The 23,878-nt window shown below is 54.8% G+C and overlaps 1 protein-coding gene across 1 annotated transcript in view; it reads right to left on the bottom strand.

Moving 5' to 3' along the window:
* LOC122388304 (integrin alpha-PS3-like) overlaps window positions 1-23,759 on the bottom strand; it is a 78,690-nt gene extending 54,931 nt beyond the window's left edge. The window contains exons 1-2 of the mRNA XM_043379261.1: window positions 23,523-23,759; window positions 11,632-11,903 (exon numbers count right to left, since the gene is read on the bottom strand). Coding sequence (XP_043235196.1) covers window positions 11,632-11,813 — 182 coding nt within the window. The 5' untranslated portion in view covers window positions 11,814-11,903; window positions 23,523-23,759. The remainder of the gene's footprint in view (window positions 1-11,631; window positions 11,904-23,522) is intronic.
* Window positions 23,760-23,878: the final 119 nt, after the last annotated feature.

Below are 23,878 nucleotides of genomic sequence, written 5' to 3'. Positions count from 1 at the left end.
AATAGCACCGCCAAAGTGCGGAGTGGAATCTCCAATCAACGCCTCGCCGGATAGACAGACGACTGTGGGTGATATTTCAGACGCCAGGGCGGGTTCGATTTCTGGGCCGCGTCTGAGGGGAGGACACGGGCTGTGGCGTGACGTGACGGCGTAACGGGACGGGAGGAGACGGCTGGAGTCGGCGCGCCACTCCCTGGAGAGTCGCGTGCCACTCCCACTCCGGTCGCGTGCCACTCCTCCCACGGGAGGGAGGCGCGCGCCACCGCCGTCAGAATACGGTCACATGTCGCGGCCACTGTGGTGCCCGTTTTCCCTAGCGTGACCGTCCGTCTACAGTAGAGACGGACCCGAGAGAAACGTGCACTGCAGCTGTGCTGCCCCCGTCTCCTCTGCCTGCAGAACTCCAGGGACTAGGGTGCGGCGGGCACTTGTCGTCACGAGCGCAAGTCCAAACGAGCGCGACAACATTCAACTGCAGAAGAACAAATATCCAGCCGAGTATTGACTGAGTAAACCTCGAAGATAAGCCATTCACTTGTCGCGTCGTAACTACACAATTAGATCAGCAGACCGAAGGTGCTGTGTTTCATCAGATAGCAACTGCTCCAGGCTAACTCGAGTTGAGCTGGAATGGATAATTAAAACCCCACCGATGGACGGTTTGCGATGATTTTATTAATGGATGCAAAATTAGATGACTACTGAACAGCAGCTGGAAGTCTACGTTACAACTGATGTGCGATCACACGACAGAGGTGCTCTCACGTCGGACGGTATCCCTCTGGACTTGTAGACAGCGGGATACTACGATACTTTCCATTTCAATAGGAAACTAAATGCGGAACAGTTCGTCTGAAGGTGAGTGATTCACAGCACGGGCCCATCGATTCCCGAACAGGCGTGCGTGTCATGTTTTAATAACTTACAGCTGGTCTTCCATGTCAAACACAAGTCAGACTCAGAGGGGGCCACGGCGGTCGGATGGGGCAGCCTCAAAACAGGATCACACCTATCAGTTTCCAGTGCATCAAAACACCTGCAACGGCTAACTTAGAGCAGGCCGTGGCTCTACACTGCGCTCTCCATCGAAGGTCAATCTGGCTCAAAATCACTTCTCATTCGCCTGACGAGGGCGGGCACTTGGACTTCGCCTCTAGAAGCTCTCTAAAATCAGTTGTGGCACTTCCCTGTCCCAAACCCTTCCCCACCCATTATTGAATGCACGCCTGGAGCCGTGATGGGGACGTGCAATAGACGACCCAGAGACATGCCAGAGACAGGGACCGTTGGCACCCCCTCGTCTCGGCGGCCGCACACGGCCACACCCATCAAGGTCAATAGGTCGAGATGACGCCACAAACGAATAACGGACGAGCGCAATCAGCCGGGCGGGTCTGGGGGCGGGCAGACAACAGTCTGATCAGGGCAGTCACACGTTATACAGCCCGGCAGAGGATGGGGGCGGAAAATGCCTGCAGAGCCGCCACAAACGGGAAGAGGATCGCATCAAGCCCAGCGCGGCGACGACCCTGCCTACCAGCAGTCCCACCCAACCACCTCAGCGCGGCATTCGCTTCCGCTGAAAACTATTCTTGTGAAAAATGTGAAAAAATGAAGCATTGCAGGTTAATATGAATGGTGTCACGAACAAAAAATACGAGTATGCTGCGTTTCGTGATGAGGAGAAAATCATGCTAAAAAAGCTAAAACATGAAACGTTAGTACCGCCACCATTATGCAAGCGGGAAAAAAGATCGCTTCGGAAAAACGTCAGCCGATTTCAGTCGGTTGGAGGCCAGGCATTTCCGCTCCCATCTCCTTTGCAGCCATCCCAGCGCCAGACCATAAACGACGGGCAAACCAGCCCAAACTCGGATCCTGAGCCCACCCTCTCCTCACACACTCATACCACTGTAGCACACCGGAGCAAAGTGGGGCCTTCACAGTCAGCCCTATTGCCCAAACAGAGCAGCTCGTCCAGGCCCAAGCGACGGCCATGACCGGCACCTTTTTTACGGCGTCTCTCGGCGTCTCTGCCGCGTCTCGCGATGTCTCCTCCGCCTGTGGGGCGTCTGTCTGTGCGCGGAGAGGGATGGCCGCGCCACCGGACCCCGTTTTTAGCATGCCACTTTTTGCCCCATCTGCGCCGCCAGAGGTCGTCAGGGCAGAGCGCACTGAGCGGCGATGGATGGCGCGCGGCCGCAGCGAATTAGTCGCCGATTAGCTTGATCAGCACCGGAGGCGAGGGCTGGGGTGGCGACGCAGACCACATGGGTGCCCTGCGGCGGCAGGACTGTGTGCCAGCGACGGGTCAGGTCCATGGGTCCCCTACGTTCGCGCTTTGCAATGTCAAGTGATGATTACGGTAGGTTTACGGTTCATCCTGCAAAGGAGTTTATCGCAATGGTGCATATCATTCAGAGGAAATGACACAGAAGTGATGGCGTAAATGGATGCAAGGGGTTTACCTAAATAAACAGTCCTCAAAGACTCCTCCTAGCCATGATCTCGTGAAATATGTAGCCATCATGACAATCAGTACCAACAGCCGACCGCCTGTAGTTTTAGCTCGGACCTCCGGGGACGCGGTCTGACGGCCGGAGATGGCCAATCCGCGGCGCGGCCCAAGATCTCCCTGCAGGCGCCGGCCGGGGTCGGCGGTACCGCACGGTCTGCTGTGACCCGCGCCGACCCCGGGTCAGCCCGAGCGGCCGCGGCTCGTTAGGGGTGCCGGCAGGATGGACGGCGCCCCGAGCTGCGCCCGGTCGGAGAGCGGTCATCGCGCCCTGGGTGGCAAATGAGATACCGGGTGGTATGGGAGGTGCTGGGAAATGCAACCCGGCGGACGGAGCTCCCACGACTGGAGGGTGCAATTTGAGATCGGAGCCATGACCATAGGGCCAGGGTCAAACAATGGGTGCTTAGACTATTTTTAACACAAGTTTAGCATAAATAACTCCAGTACATAACTGCACGGACAGTAATTTTGAGCCAGATATTTCGCACAGTCACCTTATTCCTTTGCCAGCCAATTCGCTCGCGCCGCTGGAGCCTGAAACGGTAAGCAGCTGTTACCCGGTTGTCACCTGACCCTATGACCTCGTCTGTTTTGGTCACGTGACCCATCCTCACCCTCTGTCATACGAGTCACGCGTACCGCACCTCATCAGTAAACACGAGCCGACCCGTCAGAAGGAGATGTAATCGTTAACGAGGAACTCGAGCGTGGATCCACCGGGTGCAGTACGGACATGTGTGCCTCCTCAGTCCTCAGTCCTCAGTCATCAGTCCTCATTTCTCGGCTCCCTCTCGAGGAAGCTGAGTAGGAGAGGGGAGACTCCTCCGGGGACGTTCCCAAAGGAGTGATCAAAGAGCGACACCCGTTCAGCGGAGCACACAAGCGGGAACCGAACGGTTGGTATGGCTGCCCGCCTGTCTGTCGGTAGGAAACCTGAGACCACAGCGGGGTGGCTGACAAGGGTGCGATGAACTATTATGTGACAACACCCTACCCGCCTCAGGTCCACAGACCGTAGACACTTCAACGGTAGCGGCGGTATGCTCCAGAACCAATCGGCCTTTGTGGCAATGAACGCGCGCGCAAACTAGGCCACGCGGGGCTGTTCCGCAAGCACGCACATCTCAAGCACACGCTGCACGCACATCTCACGCGCACATCACCACACGCATAGTGCGTATTGCGTCCCACGTGAGACCGACAGCCGGCCATCGCTGCTCTGAGAACGCAACAGTAGCCTCACACACATACGCACCCATCCAAAAAGAGCGACGGGGCGCTGGGCGCGGCACCCTACCCCTCCCCTCCCCTGTCAGGCATCCGACGCACGCTCCGCGGCGAGCGACGGCGGCCTGTCGGCGGAGACGCGGCGAAATTTGAAACCCGAACACACACCGACGCGGACATGATAGGGGCCACGGGGGGGGGGGGGGCGGGGGGCGACGATCGGCACAACACACGCCACCGCCCAGTGGGTACCGGCGCGGCGGCCGCTGGGACTCGTGTTTCCAGAAATGTGTCATGTTTCTGGCCGGTGACAGTTTTGAGGAAAGCCAGGAGCGCAGTCGCGTGGCTGTTTGTTATATTATTCGTCGGCCCCGCAGAGCGCTGCGACAAATTAATCAAACCGGTGGTTAGATGACAGAGTGATTTTTGAGAGTACGGACCGTGATTCCTGGCGTCAGGTCCCGGCGTAGTACGCATTTATTAAGCTGTCTATTTTGAGCACAAATTGGTGGGTGAACATTTTCTATAAGCGTAACGTGTGAAAACACGGTCCCCGGTCTGAATCAGAATAATTTAAATGATGGATCGTCTCCGACCGCAATCGACTAAAATGCTGATTGAGAACCGATTTATCTTCGTTGTAGGCAGCGGCGCGTTCACACAGGAAACAAGCGATTCCCGTGCCGGTCCCGCCCATGTGAACCATAAAACAGCGGCCGAAATACGAGTACGTACGATAGAATGGACACAATGTATCGTTCGTAGTCCGGAATGACTCCAATCTCTGTAGCAAGCGGCGAAACGATTAAAACGTACTCACATCTAACAGTGATCCACGCCACGCCCACTGCATCCAATCGTCGTAAACGTCACGCCGAGCATAAACACAAGTCAACCTGTTCAACAGTCATCTCCAGCACCTAGCCAATCTGTTCTTCAGCAGCCATATTCAGCCTGTGATGCTGCCAGTCGCGTCACAGCGGCGTCAGTGCCGTCATAATAGCGTATGACGTCAATGCCCTGTTAAATAGCAGGTGTACATACCTATAAGTGATAATGCGTCACAACGCCGGTCAGTCTCTCTGCACCCATCACTGGGAGGATGCAGGGTTGGATAATGACGAGTCACGCTTGTGCATTTGCACTGTCGACTATATCGCATCAAAATGGCAACCTGTCCGGAAAAGTATTACTAAATCCTTGCACTTTCATCTGTTGTTTAATTATTTTCACACACGCCGCGAATTTGGGCGACGTTCATTGACAGCCAGTTGACAAATTGTCACCTCTGCAAACGTGCATTCCACAGACAGGCTGTTAATTCCCTACCAATTAAGGGGCAGGGAGGCTTTCAGCGATAACAAACGGTGCACTGATTTCTGGCCACCGACCGCTGCTGTCAAACACGACAAGCTCCAGATACCAGCACGAATAAATCACGACCGACTATGCACTACGGATATGCAGAAGCGCGTGCGTTGCACGGCTCGCGTTCCATCAGCGTCTCCAGTGAAGCGGACCGGTGGGTTCGCCGGGCACGGAGAACTGCACGCCCGGCGGCACAAAGGTGGGTAAACGCAGCGTTCGTTCCTCTCTGGGTCATAGAGTGAGCGACAGCGACTGCCTGCAGGCGCACTTAGTGGGAGCCTATTTGGCAGATAGGAATCTCTCTTGCGAACCGCTTGACGCACGGTAAATGGCGAGTGTTGCGCCAGGTGCAGAGAAGGCAGCGGCAGGGCCATCCCACACACCCATGGGTGTCCCGCCGCTCTTCCTGACAGTCTGTGCGAGAGCTCTGCGTCTGGTGGGAGGCGCGGAGGCGGTGCGGGGGTGGTTCGACCTTTCCAGCGTCCGTCGACGCGTGTTCAAGTCCTCAGACACCTACTGGCACTCTAAAAATTGATCGATTATCGACATTTCGGGCGTGGCGACGGACGGGAGCTGAATTCGCTTTCAGCTCGACCCCGCACAATCCACTGTCCCACCGGGCGGTCAGGCGAGGGGCGGCGGCTGTCAGGGCGCCCACCAGCTCTCTCAGGCGGGCTGTCGCAGCGGATGGCCGCGCGGCACGCACAGCAGACTGCAGACACGTGCGGGGCCGCCGCGCCGGCCGTTCCCGGGGGACTCAGGTTGGTCACGCTCGCGGCGCTGCGTCGGCAGGTCACTGCAGCTCGCCACGTGTCCTCGCGAGCCGCGACTCTCGAGTGATGACGACGACCGGCGCCAGCCACTCGGCACGGAGACGGCGCCCGGCCGACCGCCGTGTGCGTCGGTGGGTAATTATGCTAATCGGAGGCGTCAGGAGCGGGCGGCGCGCCAGGGAGCACACCCTCACAATAGCCCACGGACCGGCCGCAGCCCTCCAATCGGGACCCGTGCTGGTGTGTCGAGATTACAGACAGAACACAGGAGCTAGACATGGTGTGTCAAAAGTGGAAATAGCCGCCCAGCTTTAGTTGCCAGCCTTGTCAATAGATGGCAGTACCACAATATGGGCAGCGGATAGTGCAATTGACGTCAAATTTTCGTTATCTGCTAAGAATTGAATGGTGGATCTTTTCATGCAAGAATCAAGTAAATCGGTCCACAACTTTTCTAGCAACAGAGATATAAAGTCAAACACCCTGCCAGAGCGGCGGCGCGGCGGCCGGCGGCGGCCGTCACGCGCCGCCTGGGAGACTGGCGGCGCTGAACGGTTCCGACTTGGCACTGCACTAAAACCTGTTAACTGCTTGGAATAGTTATTATAGCAAAATTTTCATTCAAGTGAGGAATAACCAAGGGCAGGAAGTGTGTATGCTTGTGTGCGTACTGTGTAAGCCAAGAAACTGCATTAGCAGATACTCGCTAATATTAGATCCAGCCAAGTCCAAACGCATTCCAGGGGATGTGTTCCTGATGGGTCAACAATATTTATCGTTCGAGGGCGGATACAGTTTTAACAATACAAAAAATATTTTTGCACAGCTCTATTCCTTGAATAATTCTCTTCAACGCCTCATTCCTAGTTAAGCGAATTAGCCCACCCTGGTTGAATAAATAAGGCGATTTCGCCACAAGGTCGCGGAAAACCGACCGAAAACGGCCGCGCTCAACGTTAATTTGGGCATGCAGACTCTTAAAAACTCGCATTGGGCGGGTAGGGTTTCCAAGGTATTGGCTCCAAAACACCGTATTCGGCTCCCGAATACGTCCAAGTGACCCGCCTCGTTCCTAGTTAAGCTCTAATTAGATCAAGTGACTCATAAGGAGCGAAAAAGCGACAAAAAGCATGCATTCCCCTATGGCGGCGGGCTGCCGGGTTGCCAGACGGCGCACCGGCTATTTCCACTTTTGACACACCATGACTCCCATGGAAACCCTGGGAAACGAGCGCCGTTTTGGGGCTTCCAGCGGCGTTGTTTAAATTTCCTCGGTGCCACAGGAAGCAGCGTTAATGGCTCACCTGACCGATATCAGGGATAATCGCTTACATCGACTCCATGCTGTCATACCGCCGACAAGAAAATGGGATCGAAACGCATTACGTACGGCTATTTCGACGAAACTCACCGTGAAATAGCACGAGTCGGTTTACGTTTTCCGGTCGCCTGCTCACGCTACAGGTGCACTTCCAGCGAGATAATTTCCCAATCACTTCCTGAAGCACCGCTGCAGCGCTCACCAATCAATCGATCTACCACGTGGGTGCCCGATCCAATCACCCAATGAGGCGTGAAGAGCGACACCGGGGCTGGTCCGCTCATTATCTGGCATAGCCAATTAACGCCCGGCGGTGCCGCCGAGTGGGGACACTAATTATCAGCGCGTTCCGCGGTCCGGTTCTAGTCACGTGACTCGCCATAACCCTTCTGCTCCAGTATCGGTCAGACAGTCGGCTGGCAAACGGCGACACGCCGCCGGTAAAGCGGCGGTGGCCCGGGGTGGCGATCCACCGAGCGTTACCGGCGCGGCCGGGGTGGGTGTCTGCCGCCCGCCCGCCGGCCGCGCGGCGGTGCGGTTCCCACCCATCGGGCCCGCGGCGGTCACGCGGTGCGGCCGGCGGTGCAATGGGTGGTGGTGAGCCCGCACCAAACACCACCGCCGCGGCCCGGCCGGCAGTATATCACACTCTGCCGCCCGCCGTCCGCCCGGCTGTCCCTCAATTCGCTCGTTCGTGGTGAGCTGTGGTGAACTCCCCCGACGCGAGCCGGTCCGACGCGGTGGGCGGCGCACGGGGGTGCGGCGGTGCGGCAACGTCGGTCAGCCAGGGTGCCGGCACCCACCAGGGGTCTGACAGGAGGCCACCAGTCGAGCCCATCCTGAACTGACGTCACAACCACGTTCATAATGCGCAACGGTGCAACGGCGCAACGCACACCACCGTGCCGCGCAGCCTACGCTCTCAGTGCAGCGAGCCACCCTAGTGCCCACTTTCCGGGAAAGCGGTCACCCGGTCGGCGGCGGGCCGGCCGACGGGGGGGGGGGGGGCAGAGGAGGCGAGTGTTTGTCACCACGCTCTACCGGCAGCCTTGGCGGTCCGGGCGGCCAGACGAGCCGGCCAGCCCTGTCCACTGGAAGGGAGACGCTGGCCAGTCGACAGTGCAGTGGCTCAGGGGCTGAGTGGTTGTCGGAGAGGACATGCTAATGAGAATGACCGGCTGGCGTCCGGCGAGGGAAGGGAGAAACAGAATTCACAATTCCAAGGGCGAACGGCGGGCAAGGTGCGCACGTTCGCACGTTCCTGGCAGACCAGGGAGCGCACGTCCGATTGGTGAGAAGTGAGAACTGAGAACCCGGCCCGATCAGGGCCGTTGGTGAGGGACGAGGCGTAGTCACGGCTCTGACAGACAGCGCGCCGTCACGGGTCGCGGGTCAGCGATCGGCGGCGGAGGGCCGCCACCCGCCGGTTTACCTCTGACCCAAGCCGCCGCCAGAGGTGCCGCTCGAACCGTGCACCTGCGGAGGTCTCTGGCCAACAACTTCCCGCATTTTATGTATACGCTGCAGCGTCATTTATACAGTCAGCAGACACACTGGTGGTAGGCGGAGAGAGAGACGAAGACGGAGGGAGACGCAGTGCCCTACAGGAAGCCAGTCACAAGGTGTGTGGTGTGGTGCATTGTGTGCTTCCGCATATGCGTAAAAACGGCAATGAATTTTACATCACACTTGTTGCAAAGAAGTGGATACAGATTATCTACAGATAGGCAGCATCCTGTTTCGGGCGCGTCCCATCTACACGTCGCTATACGGCAGCTGCTGAAATTCAAAGTCCTCCTTTGTTCTCTTTTCCCGCAGATCACGTGGCGGAATGGAGGGGAATAGTCGGTAGATTGAGTTGGATGACGAATAATAGACAGGAAGGACGCGGGGGACGCGATCAGGAAGCTGGTTAGACATGCAATCAGCTCGATCTGACAGTTGCGCCAAGGGGACGTTTCCTTGTAAATCAGGCATTCAGATCGTCTACTGATGCGATAAAATCGACCAAAAAACCATCAACGATGTCTGGCGTCTCAACCTGCTCCCAACAGACAACACAATCCCAACTTCAGATCAAAGCTCCTCGCACACGTCACAACAATATCAGCCGTATGACGACCGTATGACAGACACGACGGCCCACTTCATCAAAAAGCCGGCACTCCTTCCGGTGGCTTCGTTTCAATCGCCGGGACAGAGACGCCGGATGGTCTGTTGCCGAGGGTCACGGAGCGCGACGCGTCACGGCGCCCGTGACGGGGCGACAGTCGAGTCACCGTGGGCCGGCAGTGACGGAGTGGTCGTGACGGACAGGAAGGCGGTGAGGGAGCCTGGGCTGGGTGTGGGGGCGGTCTTCCGGAGGGAGTGGGTGGTGGGTGGGGGAGGGGGAGCGGGTATGAAGGCCAGCTGAGACGGACAGATGGATAGACTGCAGAGGACAGATTGACGAACAGACGGCCACACGGACAGACGACAGACGGAAGGACGGACAGGACAGACGGACAGAAGGACAGACGGCAGACGAACATATGGCAGGACAGACGGCAGACGGTAGACGGAGCGCCGCCAGTCTCCAGCTGCCCAGATCACTATCGGCAACTCCTCCCCCCCCCCCCTCCCGTCGGGCGTCCATGACATCACATGATTGGAGGAGGTAGCCACACCTGGCGAGGACCCACCCCTTCCTGTGTTCCTCTCAAGGTCATCCGTAGCCCCCGGGGCTGGATGGTGGACGGCTGGATAGCGCGGTCAGCGCACACGCCAGCAACATGGGATACGGGCAGATGGAACGCGTCGGACACTAGGCCGGTGGAAAATATCACAGATAAGGGCCGACCAGGATGGGCAAAACTAACATACAACCATCTGTGTGTCTGGTACGTCATGGATTTGTCTGGAGAAGCAGCAGCCAGAGACTACTGTTAACGTCAGACCCCTTGAGACCCTAATTTTTCGCGATTATTTTCAAATGCGTGGAAGAATTTCAACCAAGCTCAGGACATGGCCGTTTCAAGACCTGCCGAAACTTTTACAATTTAGATATTTTATCGCCATTTCAATATTTCAGGCACTTCTCATTGACTCGTAATGTTAAATTTCGAGCAAGATTTTCACCCGGTGTGTAGAGGCTATCACCAGTCAGTCTGTGATACGTTATGACGTCACAGCTAAGCCCCGCCTCTGTGGTCTTGGCCTGCGGCGGTTTCGGGCCGGCGCGCGGTCACTCTCGCTCCTCTCGCTGTGACGGGGAGCGGGGACGGTCGAGTGGTGCCGAGAGCCGGCGGAGTTGTGCGTAACGTCTTGGCTGACAGTGCCCAAAGAGCGACATGATGACTGAAGAGCCATAAATGCTCAATGCGCATTGCTTGTACAATGCTGATATGTTCGCTGATATTTGTTTTAGTTTTTATAAGCTGCAAATGACGGGCAGATGGCATATAACTTTAGGAAATATTCACCTGTATTTAAAGCCTATGGCGTTGCAGATAATGCAATAATGGGATGTCGGATGTCACCAAGTAGCTGCCGATTTGTACATCGCTATGCAACCATCCAACAACGCAATAATAAGTTAATTGCCTTCGCTTCACATCATAAGGCTCGCTCGTATTTCAAACAGATATCCTACATCGACAATCGTATTTGTTAGGAATCCTTAACGTTTGTTTGAAGCACGTGTGAGTAGTAGGTTGAGGAGTGATGGTCCTCTTGGTCCTTTATACAAGAGTCAACAAGAGCCTAACATTTACTTGACGGTCTGCTGCAATTGATTCATAGCAGGTGAAACGTCAGCGAAATTCATAGTCCTTTACAGATGGCAGGGGTGTCGTTTGTACAGAGGTCGCTGATGGGCACGGGTCAATGCTGCAGTCGTGGGCGGAGCCTAATGTCATATGACGTATGAAAGCCTCTATCCAGGATGGAAAAACAGTTAACATTACGAGTCAATGACAAGTGCCACAAATATTTAAGTGACAACAAAATGTATTTGAAGAAAAAGTTTCGACAGGTCTTGAAACAGCTATTTCCTAAATATGGTTGAAATTATTCCACGCATTTTAAAATAATCGCGAAAAATTAGGGTCTCAAGGCGCCTGGCGTTAACAGTAGGTCACGGTAAAATGTAAATGCGAAGGAAATAAGTGTGCCGGGCGAACCGGCGCCACAATATAGATGATGGACGAAATATGCAGTATGAAATTGGCGAAAATGAAGCACAATTAATATCTAAAACTTTATTGGAACAGATCTTTGAACTAATAACGATAAGGATTTGCAAAATATTTGTATGCATAGTAGAGGCCCAACAGCTCATGTGTGATGCCTTCAAACTCGGCCTTGACGGACCAATGCAGCACCAAACAATGGTCAAGGTTCTCTCTGTGTTCTGTGTTCTGTATGCGTGACGTCACGGTACTCACCAGGCGCCGTCGTCTGCCTTGGTCAGCCCCACGGCGTATCCAAAGTAGGAGGCACCACGCGCCACTCCTGGCTCCGTCACCGGGCCCTGGAAGATGACCGGGTGCCTCCCGTCCAGGTTGAACGCCGTCGAGACCGTCAGCAGGCCCAGCAGGGCCCCAGCGGCCCAGGTCAGCGCCCACATCTCTATCAGAGTCCGAGTGATGGCCAGCTGAAGTCGTAGCGGGAGCGAGGCACTTCTGCACTGTCCGTCACACTCGGTGGTTAGAACGTTCTGGAATAAACAGAGAAGAACGCTGATGTGATTCATCACACGCCCAGACATGAGGCGCCATGGCGATGGATAAACGATGTAATTACACACACTGATTCCAGACTTACAAATAATCCCACTCCCTCTTACCCACATTCACCCCTCAATTGACTCTACAAACGAGGAGTGGGGCGTGACCTCGTCTGAAATTGACTCCGCCCACCCGCTCGCCGCAAGCTGAGAGCGTGGGAGAAGCGATTCACCTCCGCCGTCACCACTGCCAGCTGCGTGTCGTTGGTGCGTCACCACTGACCCATCACTAACGAACCACTCAGAGAGCACCACACCGCACCTCACGGGTGAGTCACAACGAGTCAGGACCGGAGTCACCCGCCGGGGAACATTCATTCGCGTCCCGTGTTTCATTGACAGCGGTGAGTCACCGAGGTCACTTTCCTCCATCAGCCGGACTGCCGGCCTCCGCCGCACGAGTCAGGAAGGAACAGCGCTGTCTGTTGGTGCTGACAGGGGCGCGGCGGCAAGCGGGTGACGTCACAGCATCCAGAGCGAGTGACGTCACAACGACCCGGCCCCGGCGAGTAGCGTCACAACAGCCGGAGGCACTCAGCTGAAGGAAGTGTGGTGACGAGGAGCGAAGCGGAACGTCACATCACAGGATGTCACGTCACGCAGGGTACAGCGAGTCACGGTCGGAACAGAGCGTCACGTTGGATAACGTCACGTCAGAGGGATCACGTCACGTCACGTCAGACCACGTAACGTCAGTGACGTCACTGCGTCCAGAAAAGTGACCGCTGTCGGCCCGGTCACGACACTGCTGGCTAGGGGTGACGAGTAATTAAATCTGCATGAAATCTAGCCGTGATGTGACTGATGGCATCAGACCGGTGTCAGAGCCGTGAATTTTAGGAAAATCCGAAAGACTCGTCCGAATAACGGGCAGTGGCACGCTCGGGGTGAGCCTGGTGTTCCTGTAAGAATTTGCATTGGCATATCAACTGCCGACAACTGTAGCGAGTCTTTGGTTACGTGCCTGGGCGATAGATAACTTTGATGCAATTAAAGATGCAATTAAAGATTAAAGATTAAAGTGAACTGATCAACCTACCCGCAGACCCTTGCATATCAGGGGCGGCGGATTCGGGGGGGCAGGGGGGGCAGCTGCCCCCCCTGGCAAACTCGTGGGGGGGGCAAAAGTATCTTTTTGCCCCCCCATAATTTGTGACAAAGCTTAGACAAGAAACCATATATCTGATTATTCTGTTCGATCATCTGAAGATGTAACCAGATGCCCATATACTTTATCATACGTTGCCTTTCTTAAATGGCAAGCGTTCACGTTCAATTGAAGTTTTCCTCTCTTCAACCTAGTTTTGGAGGCATAAGCGTCAACGTGACGCAGCGGCAAGTGCAACCCAGGCCTTCAGTGACCGCTTACAGGGGCGACGGATACGGGGTGGCAGAGGAGGCATCGTTCCCTAAGAAACTTTTGGAGGAGGGGAAAACGTATATTCTTGCCCCTCCATAATTTGTGCCCTAAACATGAGGAAAATTTCTATAACCTGATATTGCAGCTATGTGCTCCTACAGTTTGTCCAACGGTGCCTTTTGAATATGTGTAAATGCTAACCATTTCCGCTTTATATCATTTTTTTGTCTTTTCCGATTCGATTTATAGATGTGTGCAAGAGACGCAACTCATACCTTCAGTGGTCGTTTGCCTCTATTTTGTACCTACATAAGTGCCAAATCGCAAGCGAGCGGAGACGGAAGGGCTAGCCATTCGCTTGCGGGTAGTTAGGACTGATGAGCGCTCATAATAAGCCACTCCCCTGATTTTTTCGAGCGCAACAGTTTCCAGCGCATAAAATGGTAAACGGCGAGGTAGTACACATTGACGACATTGACCAATGTACGGTATGGTATGAAACCCAAAGGCCAGTCATCAGAGATCTGCTTTGGGCATTCGGAGGCTTGTGTGGGGCCAGTGTGAAAACTGGATGTTCACAGTTCAGTATCCGCTTTATTTCAGTTTTCACTATAAAAAAAGTAAAAATTAATGTTGGAAACTTTTGAGGGTTAGGGCACTGATCATTAGTGGCCCCCCTCTGTCTAAAGGCTGACTATAGAATAAAGAGCATCAAACACGAACAGTAGCAGCGGAACACCTTCAATTAAGGGGGGATGGGGGCACTGCCGACTTTTGGTCCCATTCTTTCCATGCAACGCTCACAGGGCTAACGTTAAAATGCCAAAATCAAAGGGGGCACGGTGCCCCGGTGCCCTTCCCGTTCCGCCGCCTATGAACACGAAAGCAAAATCTGAGGCATTTTGGAAAAATGAGTATGCCCCGCAGCGTCCGATAACTACCACCTTCCAGTGGGTCAAGCCAACGGGGCCCAAGTCTATAATGGCACTTAACGATAGCACTAACCTTGTCTCACTTTTTGTTGAAGTCTGTTCCGAATGGTTTCGGCCACAGACTGGCTGCACTGAGGTCGTTTGGTATGTGCAACTGTAATTAAAGCCACCTGAGGCACCCTGAGTCCCTGACACCAGGCTGAAGCTGGGTTGGAAATGCTTCGTCTTTGCAGATATCACTGGCCGCTGATTCTCGAGTGCCTGAACCGGTAGATGTCGTGGCAAAATTTGGTGTGATAATTTGGACCTTACCACAGTCAGCGCACCCTAAAGCCCTAATAAAGAAACGCCCTACCCAGAACTTCTGGATTCTCGTTCCAGTCCACCGTTCCTTCACCCCAGCTTACCGCCACGCTCCCTCACCTCAGCCCTCCGTTCCCAGCTTGACGAGCGTTTGGGCCTTAGTTAAGCCTTGCTGTAGGCTAACTGTATAAACCCATCGAGACAGCCCGTCTCGGTGAGCTTAGTTGGCGAACTACTGCCTTGGGAAGGGTTTCTGGCGGATCGCTGTCCCAATAGGTTTAGATGCGACCGACTGTCTCTGAATGTTTGAGCGGTCTCTTCCCGCTGTGAGCTAGTTTCAGTTGATATCTGTCTCAGAAATACTTTTTAAAGGAAGGTTAAACGGAAATCGAACGTAGAATGAACAGAGGAAATGGTAACGAGTTACCTCATTGAAGAATAGCGCTCGCCTACTTCAAAAGGTTTGGAACTGTTCTTCAAAATCTGATATGCGATCGGGTTATGGCACAACTTTTCCCATTGGAGCTTTTAGCAATACGAAAAGCGTTACATCGTCCACTGGCGGATCAAGGGAGCGGGCATTTAAAGCAAATATTTACTCTCCCTCCCCTAGCCCCTGCATCGCCTGAAAGAGACAAAACGTACCTTATGTTTCCTAATGATTACACTTTCATCAGGATTTTTTTTTTTTTTGCTTTATACTGTTCAGCAGTAGATCCGTAAGGAATCGAAATCCGAGGAGTTTTGGATTTTGGACACTTTTTTTGGGGGGGTATGTCCCCTACAGCGTCGAAAACGCCTTTCTGGATCCGCCTATGACATCATCTCGACTGGGATCTTGCCCCCCCACGCCAAAATCGAATCCGCCGCCACTGTTGCATATTATTACCTATCCATGTTTGCTGGGGTGTCCTTAGTCCGGCCGTGGGTAAACATGCAGTTTATATGCAGTAACTTAGCTGGTTACCTGGCCGAACTAAATGAACTAAAATGTTCATTTAGTTCGGTCAAACTAAACATGGCCGAATGAAACTAAATGTTCTGAATAATACATCTGCTTTTAAAAAACTATGACAGTGACACCCTGCACCTTCGAAAACAATGGTCAGTGACACCGTAAAGTGTCACTCAACATGAATAATGAACAGTAATATGGCCTATGGGCACAGATGAAGCTAGTGGAACCGGTTTCGAGGCCATCCTGTCGGACAAAAATGCGAAACAATGCAATGTCCCAAAATTTGTCTATTTGGGTGGGAAACGACATCCAAATGAAATTCATTTTCCACTCTCACCACCATTTTTAAGAACAATTTTCCACTCCCAAGTCCCAACCAAGAAAACATAGATTTTTTACCTATAGAAAGACAGTTGTGTGGATGCCCAGTTAGCATCAAACATTCTACACCCTAGAATAAAATGCATGCTTTTTGTCATTTCTCACTCCTTTTTGATCTAATCGAATCAGCAGTTTTCCACTCTCTCCCCTCTTTTTGGTAGGTAATTTTCCCCTCTGACACCCAAGACAAAACTCAATTTTGGGACACTGAAACAATGCCGATGTACCGGTAACAATGGCTCAGGATAATATATGGGTTAGGTATGCGCAACAATCGTGAATGTTTATACTAAACGTGACACTCAGACAGATTGGCACTTACCTATATCTCGTCGAGGCTCTCATTTGAATCGCAGTGACTGTAATTGCATTAATTGCATTATAATTATGTTCAAATTCAGCCTGTTATCATTTTGACCAAACAAGGTAGTGACTATATGATTACTGAACAGGACCATCGTCTATATGCTGCAAATCAATTCAAAAGAATATATCTAGAAACTGTTGTCGTGATTGACAGCAATCTCCTTCAAACCGTAATAGGACGGCCCACAGGGCACAACTGAGATCATCTCCAGTCAACAAATTCTGCCGCTGCACATCAGCCGTGTCGTTCGTTTACCCAATGCTAATAGGAAAGGGGTGTCCCGACAAGCAAAACAAGTGGAAACCAGACACCGTCGCACCACCGCAGACAAGTGGATTGGGTCCCGGTCTTGACATTTATGGTCGTCAATCTGAGAGGCTGAAATACGCAGAATGCTGAATGCTGAATAGGAGTGCGAGCTGTAGAAGACACATAACTGGTAAATCAAGAGGAATCAGGTATTCTTTTTATCATCTTGAGTAGGTACTCTGCGGGAAACAAACGCATTATCAACGTCAAGAAACTCGCATAACTGTCGTCACATCCTACAGAACAGGTTGGTGACATCGCCTCCACGGCGCCGCGTCCCCCACTGTCCGTAAGCGGCGCCCACCGCGCGCCCTGCGATGGCCGCAGGATTTGCAGCGGCGTGTCGGCGCCGGTCCACTGAGTCTCACCAGACGCCGGGCCGTGACGGTCGTCCGTCGAGCGGCAGCAGTCACAGAGCGGGGTAAACAGAGACCGGCCCTCGGAGGCGCCCGTTTATCGGACGTCTGACCGAACCCGCGGGTAGGCGACGTCTCATCCACCGCCCACCAACCGACCCAAGAACGACGGAGTTCAATCCACCACCCTTCCAATCGGTGTCGGATGGCTCCGCTTACCGGACATATCGCCAGTATCAGCCGCCACAGCCGTCTCTGAGGTCGTCAGTGATTGGCACTGACCGACGCCGGTCAGCCCGAGCAGCAGGACAAAAACAGCACCGCCGCGAGCCAGCTAGCCCCTACAGCGACCAAGTTTATTTTGAATAGATAGCCTTGATTCAAGCCTAGCAGCTTAGCGGACTGTTGTTTTGCTGCGTGAATGCTGCTTGAATCGAAGACACGCTCGCCTGATGCTGTTTGTCTATCTGATTTCAAACTATTGCTTCGGCCTGCCGTCAGCCCGGGCCGCGGGCAGCCTTTCCAACATCCCGTCACGCCAGTTTTCAGCATGTTAGGAGCACCGTCATCCACCAGAGGAGCCCGTTGCCTCTGCGCTGACGGGGTGCGGTAGGCACGGCACCGTGGGGCGGTATCTGAGGTGGGTCTAGGGCGGCGGGGCGGGCGACCAGCCGTGTCACGAGCGACGGACGGCCCTCGGTCACGCATCCACCCACTCACTCGGACGGTTAGAAGAACGGACAGACAGCGGCCTATCTATACTTTTAGCCGTGTCTCAGCACCAACACTCACACGAGCTCGGGCCAGCGGATGGTGCACTAGCCCACACCGCGTTTCGAGTGTCGTCACCAGCCCACCCACTCTCTCATACAGACGGGAGGACGGATGGACGGATGGACAAGGGTGCACCAACCCACACTTCGACAAAGGCGCAGCTCCACCGTTCACACCCACGCAATTAGTCTATGTAATAGGCGCCCCTTCGGGACACACCCTTAATCTGGCAGACGAGCCCACCCACCGGTCATGGTTGCAGGGCGGTCCCGTGTAGTGAGTGTAAGGCGGTTCCCTATCTGATGGGTGCAAGGCGCCGGGCGCCCCGCACCTCAAACGGTGGGTGTCGGCCCAGACGCCCGCGCGGAGTGCCGCAGTGACGCCCGTCCCAGTTGGTCCCATTGTCTCTCCTAGGCCAGCCGTGGCGAGGGCGCTCCTCCTTCACTCGTCTGCCATCCTTCACCGTCCGAAGGCTCACAGAACCACTGCAGCCATTCCGGAGCGGAGGCGGATCAAAGAGACCGCTCACACCGGCACGGTGTGTATCAGAGGACAGGGACTAGAGATGTCAATCGGATACCAACTTTTTGGTATACCGATACCAAACCGATACCAACTTGGTATTTGGTATTTCAATCGTAATATGTTTGGTATTTTGTTGGTATCATAAGCCCTCACTAATGTATAAGAGGCTAATAAATTGGTAAAAAGTTGGTATTTCCCTCAGTTTCCCAAGTTGGTTTGGTTTCGGTATTTTCCCGTGGTTTTGGTTGGTATTTGGTTTGGTATCGGTATTCCGATTTTCCGTAATTGACATCACTAACAGGGACAGACACGTGAGCCGAAACACGGCAGTGGAGAGCGCTGTTCATCGTACGCTCGTTACACTTTGGACCCGCCGCACCCTGCAGGTCGACCGGGCGCAGCCGAGAGACAGACCGGACCAGACATACAAAGGAGCAGACGGCACATGAGGCGAATCAGGACACGGGCAGGATACCGGACAAAACACAGAACACGGAACAGGACAGGAGGACACAGTTCAGGGCAGAACAGCTAGGGCATTGCAGGCAGGACTTGGTATTTAGCATTGAAATGGGTCCCGGACAGGACAGTGCAGGAGAATAATAAACAGAAGCCAGGGCAGCGCGGAGCAGGGCAGAGCTACGAGCACGAACAGAGAGTGCAGGGCACGTCAGCGGCTCGGCAGCGGACACCGGCCGCCGGGCGTCTGTCAGTCCGACCGGACGCGTGCGGTTCGCCACCATCAATAACGACGGCCGCCGCGGGCTGGGTGGTCCAGGGTATATATGTAGAACGTAGGGTGGTCGGCAGGGGGACAGGCGGGTCGGCCGGCAGACGCGCGCGACGCGGCGCCGTCCTGCACCCCGGCGCCGCAGTGGGTGGGAGGTGCTGTGCGTGGGGTCTGCCTGCGCCACGCAGAGCGAGCAACGACTAACGTCACTTTACAGTCCACAGAGGACTGAGAGACGCTGGCGAGAGCGAGTGAGGACCGTAACCATCCGTAAATTTCACCAGTTGTTGTCCATCTGTCAGCAGTTAAACCACCAATCTTCTTTGAATCTCTAATCCCCGATAACTGACTAAACCTCTGTTAGCATCGGCCGGGTAGGACCGGGTTGGTGTCCTTCGCTCCTGTCTCGTAAGACCTGATCAAGGCTAGGGCCTCTATAAATGCGCCTGACCCGGACGCAGTTGTCGACGACACAGTGTCGTTCGGTCCGCCGTGGGACGCTCCCCGCGCACGTCCACCAGCCAATCCCTGCATGGGGTCTTCCCACCGGTCCGTGGGGGGGGGGATAGAGCCCACTCCCCAGTCCCTCAGACAGACCTCCGTCGGTCGGCCAAGGGGGAGTATCGTATCGTACTACGGCGTCACAGCTAGCGGTCGACGCGAGGTGCGCCGAACCAAACCGGTTCCTTGCGGCGGTTGCGCGCCATAACAGCGTTGGAGCGGCGACGGTCGGCACTGGCGGTTGGCAGTGAGAGACAGGCGCGGATACAAGGGGGGGCCATGGGGGCCATGGCCCCCCCCCTTGGCCGATTTTTTTTCAAAAATAAAATAAAAAGTTAAAAAGCTGAAAAGGGGGCCTCCTGAAAATAAAGTGGCCGAAATCCGATGAGTTTTTTTTTTAACCTACCCACTTAGTTATTTCTTAGAGGACTAGCTGAGAAGACTTCTTTGTTAGAAGATTGGTAAAGCTTTTCATAACTTGGAGGTCTCTTATACTCACAGAGATGACCACTTTTACAGGGCCTCCTAACCTGCACAGAGGGCCTCCAAGCCTGTACAGATGTCCTAACAAACACAAAATCTCTTAGCCTACACAGAGGCCTCCACTCGCATCCGAACAAAGGGCCTCCTAGCCAACTCAGAGGGCCTCCTAACTCACACAGAAGGTCTCCTATCCTGCACAGAGGGACTCCAAGCCTGCACAGATATCCTCTTCGCCAACACAGGACCTCTTAATCTCCACAGAGGGCCTCCACTCGCATCCACACAAAGGGTCTCCAAGTCTGTACTGAGGGCCTGCGCTCGCATCTGCACAGAGGGCCTCCTAGCTATCACAGAGGGCTTCCTAGTTCACATACAAGGCCTCCTAGCAGGGGCGGATCCAGGGGGGGCGATAGGGACTATAGCGCCCCCCGGGCGACTTTCTCATTTTCTTTTTTTTTGCAAAAAAAGCATGATAGGGGGCCCCCAAAAATAAAGTGGACGAAATCCAGGCTTAAACTTTTGGGGGTAGGTAGGGCCCCCATCGATGGGGGGCCCCCGATTTGGAATAGCCCCTCCCTTGGCAAAATGCTGGATCCGCCCCTGGTGAGAGACCACGGAGCCAATCGGTGTCGAAGCTGATGGGAGACGCAATTTGACATGGGTGCGTTGATGAATACAGATGTTAGATGAGCCGAGGCTGAAGACGGCGCTGGTTGGAGGATCTTAAGGTGACCGGATCTAGTCGTCGTCTCGTCTGGAGGCGCTCAGAGGACTTGTCTCCAACAGGCCGTCAGCATTTCGAGTGCGATAACTCGACTGGCAAACGGGGATGTTTGTCTCAAGTTACCGCTGCCTCGACATATACGGCACCAACAATCCTTAGTTGTGATCTCGTTTCGCGTCATCCCTTCCCGTGTCGCCCATCCAGTTCCGCCCGCTTCGACCCACCCAGGGTCACAAACCACCGTGCATTATGCAATCATGCAAATTTATTCCGGCTGGCCGTATCGCAAGCATGCTGGTCGCTCGCCCGTAACCAACAAAGAGCAACTCAGCGAAAAGCGCCCGGTCGCTGCCTATCTTGCACGGAGCTCTCGGGTTGCGCTCTTGCAGTGTACACTGTACATTCGTCGTATTGCCCCGCTCCGACCGGCCGATCTCCAGGTGACTTCAATGCAACAATGGGCGATTGATTCGGCCGCACACGGCTGGGAGGCGTTCCGCCCGCCCGTCGTCGCCACGTCGCCCGTCGCGGCCGCACACTGGACAATTTCGCGGCGCAGGGAGGGCGGTACGCGGAGCACATCCCAGGAAGTTCGCTCCCACGGGCGGCCGCCGAACCGTTGCAGCTTTAGGCGCGTCGAACGGCAACATTCCGCTCCGAGCGGCAACATTCCGCTCAAACTGCCGCCCAAAACTACGGAACGCGGGAACGAGTCACCAATAATGGCTAATGTCATAGCCGCAGCAGCGGTCGTTTTTTGGCAAAGTGGAGCTCTTCCGATCGGAAATCACACTTGTTGACCGAGAATCGAGGTCGGGATGTGTGAGAAAATGGTTTGCGTGGGGGGAGGGGCTCAGGGGGCTGGGGGCGAGGGGCGCGTGTCAGCGTGTTTGAGCGCGCAAGCCGTTCCAGTTCTTTATAGACTACAGCCACGCATCTCTTGCAACACTTGCTCCGCACGCGCTGCATTAAAATCGTTTAGTATGCGCCAGTATGCGTGCTATTTCACGTGCACCCTCGTGGCCACTGGGCTGAAGGGCCAATGAATAACGTTCAACGGCCGTCAACAAATCCGCCGAACCAGAACGGGTCGGGCTCTGCAAACAGAGCGTGACTGGAGCAGAGCCTATTTTAAGGGAATTTGACTGGGGGGGCAACCTGGAAAATTGTCTTTAATAATCCATTAACCCTCGCCCGTATTGGTGTTTCCAGTAGCGAGCGTATAGGGGGGGGGGGGGTCCGTTGGACCCTCCCCCTTGCCGTTTCGCCCCTGATCGAGCTAGAGCTTCGCGGAAAAAACGACCGTGTTGCCCGTGATGAAAGGAAGCCGATTATACCCAATTTTAAGGTCCTAGGTCATCGGTTGACCTTCCAGGTCAGGTCATTGACCCAAAAGTCGGGAAAATCGGGACCTGTTAGAGCGTCGTAAAGAGTGGCTGCTATGGTTTTTCGGGGTGCTGATCACGAATATTATGTTAGTTATGATCATAGATGATGTCTTCATGCATTTAGGCCAGGTCAGGTCAGGTCAGGTCAACCAGTAAGGGTTTTGCCGGGTATTCGTAGTAGGTGGCAACCGCCTCTGACAGCTTCGTAACATGTTACGAAGGCACCAAAACTACTTCGTAAATGGTCAAATGGTTGCTTAATTCGAATTCAGCTCCAAAAACTAGCCTAGAAACATATAAAACTCGAAAATGTGAACCGAGGTCATCATAGGTAAATGATCTGACCTGACCTTCCGGTGATCTTGACACCCACCCTAATGCATGGGAGCAACATCATATCCCATGTTTGAACGTTTGAAACCACGAAAAGACTGCAAACGCGCGGCTAATGCGAGGCGACATACGCCGAATCGCGACCTCGGCCAAAAATGGTGCCATGGTGCTAGGCCGCCGGTGCATCTGAAAGAACTGTGGTGCCCCTGACAAGCCTGAATTTCCAACGACAGGCCCGTGGTGCCCCTGACAGGCCCATGATGCCTTTGCGAGGCCGGTGGTGTCCACGTGAGGCCGGTGGTGCCCCTGGGCCCTGACAGGACTGTGGTGCTCCTGACAAGCCTGGAGTGTCCCCGACAGGCATGGTGCCACTAACAGGCCCAAGGTGTCCCAGTCCCTGCGAGGCCGGTGGTGTCCCTGCCAGGCATGTGGTGTCCATACTAGGCCTCTGGTGCCCCTGACAGGTCCGTGGCGCCCTTGCTAGGCCTATGGTGCCTCTGGCAGGCCTATGGTGCCCCTGGCGGGCCTGTGGTGGTACCCCTGACAGGCCCAAGGTGGTGCCCCTGCGAGGCCGGTGGGGCCCCTGGCAGGTCTGTGGTGCTCCCAACAGGCCTGTGGTGCCCCTGACAGGCCGGTGGTGCCCCTGGCAGGCCTGTGGTGTCCCCGGGCCCCAAGAGGGTGGGGGGTCATGACCCATATGACCCACCCTTAGATACACCACTGGTCATTACTTACAGACTGACTCATTTGACATCCATTGCAAAACAAGTCACAGTAGTTACGTAGTATGTTTGTCACCCTGTGCCTTTATGCCCATTTTTATAGTGGGCAAATCTCGACGACTAGGGGGGCAATTCTGTTGAGTGCGGGGGCATTTGCCCCCCCAGTTAACATGTTAAAATAGGCCCTGGACTGGAGCCGACTCAGCAGCCACTAAGCTGGGGAAATTCAAACACACCATATCGCAAAATCTTCCTAAGAGTGCATTGTACCGAGAATGTATGGCACGCTCGCGAGACTGAGACAGGACGGCGTATCAATTTGATACCATCATTGCCAGTCCAAGGTAAAACACGACACGTCAGATCACTGCCCATCCTGCACACAGCACCATTCAGAAACTCACCTCTGATCGGGCCTTTTCCACTCTTCAGTCTCCCCTAGCACTGCACTCCACCCGCGAGCAACCCCAACGCACCACCTCACCCCGCCGCTCGCGTCACGACTGCGCGCGCGGCTCCAGCGGAGTTCGGCCGCGCGCGCTCGCTGAGTCAGTCAGCTGACGGCGTGACGTCATAGGAGTCTGGAGCGCGCCCGCCGCCCGCTGCCGGCCTACCGGACGGACGGACCTCCCGTCAGGTATGACGGAACGTGGAGGGCGAATGATCGCTGCAGTCCCACCCCCTGTCAGTCTGTCAGTCCCAGTCTGTCATTGGCTGTCACCGTGTGTCGCTGTGTAGCAGTAGACGCCACTGTCCGCCC

Source organism: Amphibalanus amphitrite, unplaced genomic scaffold (assembly GCF_019059575.1).
Source record: "Amphibalanus amphitrite isolate SeventyFive unplaced genomic scaffold, NRLGWU_Aamphi_draft 000317F_arrow, whole genome shotgun sequence".
In the NCBI taxonomy this organism is placed as follows: domain Eukaryota; kingdom Metazoa; phylum Arthropoda; class Thecostraca; order Balanomorpha; family Balanidae; genus Amphibalanus; species Amphibalanus amphitrite.
The sequence above is the reverse complement of the archived record's forward strand: the minus strand, read 5'-3'. Positions and strand labels throughout refer to the sequence as shown.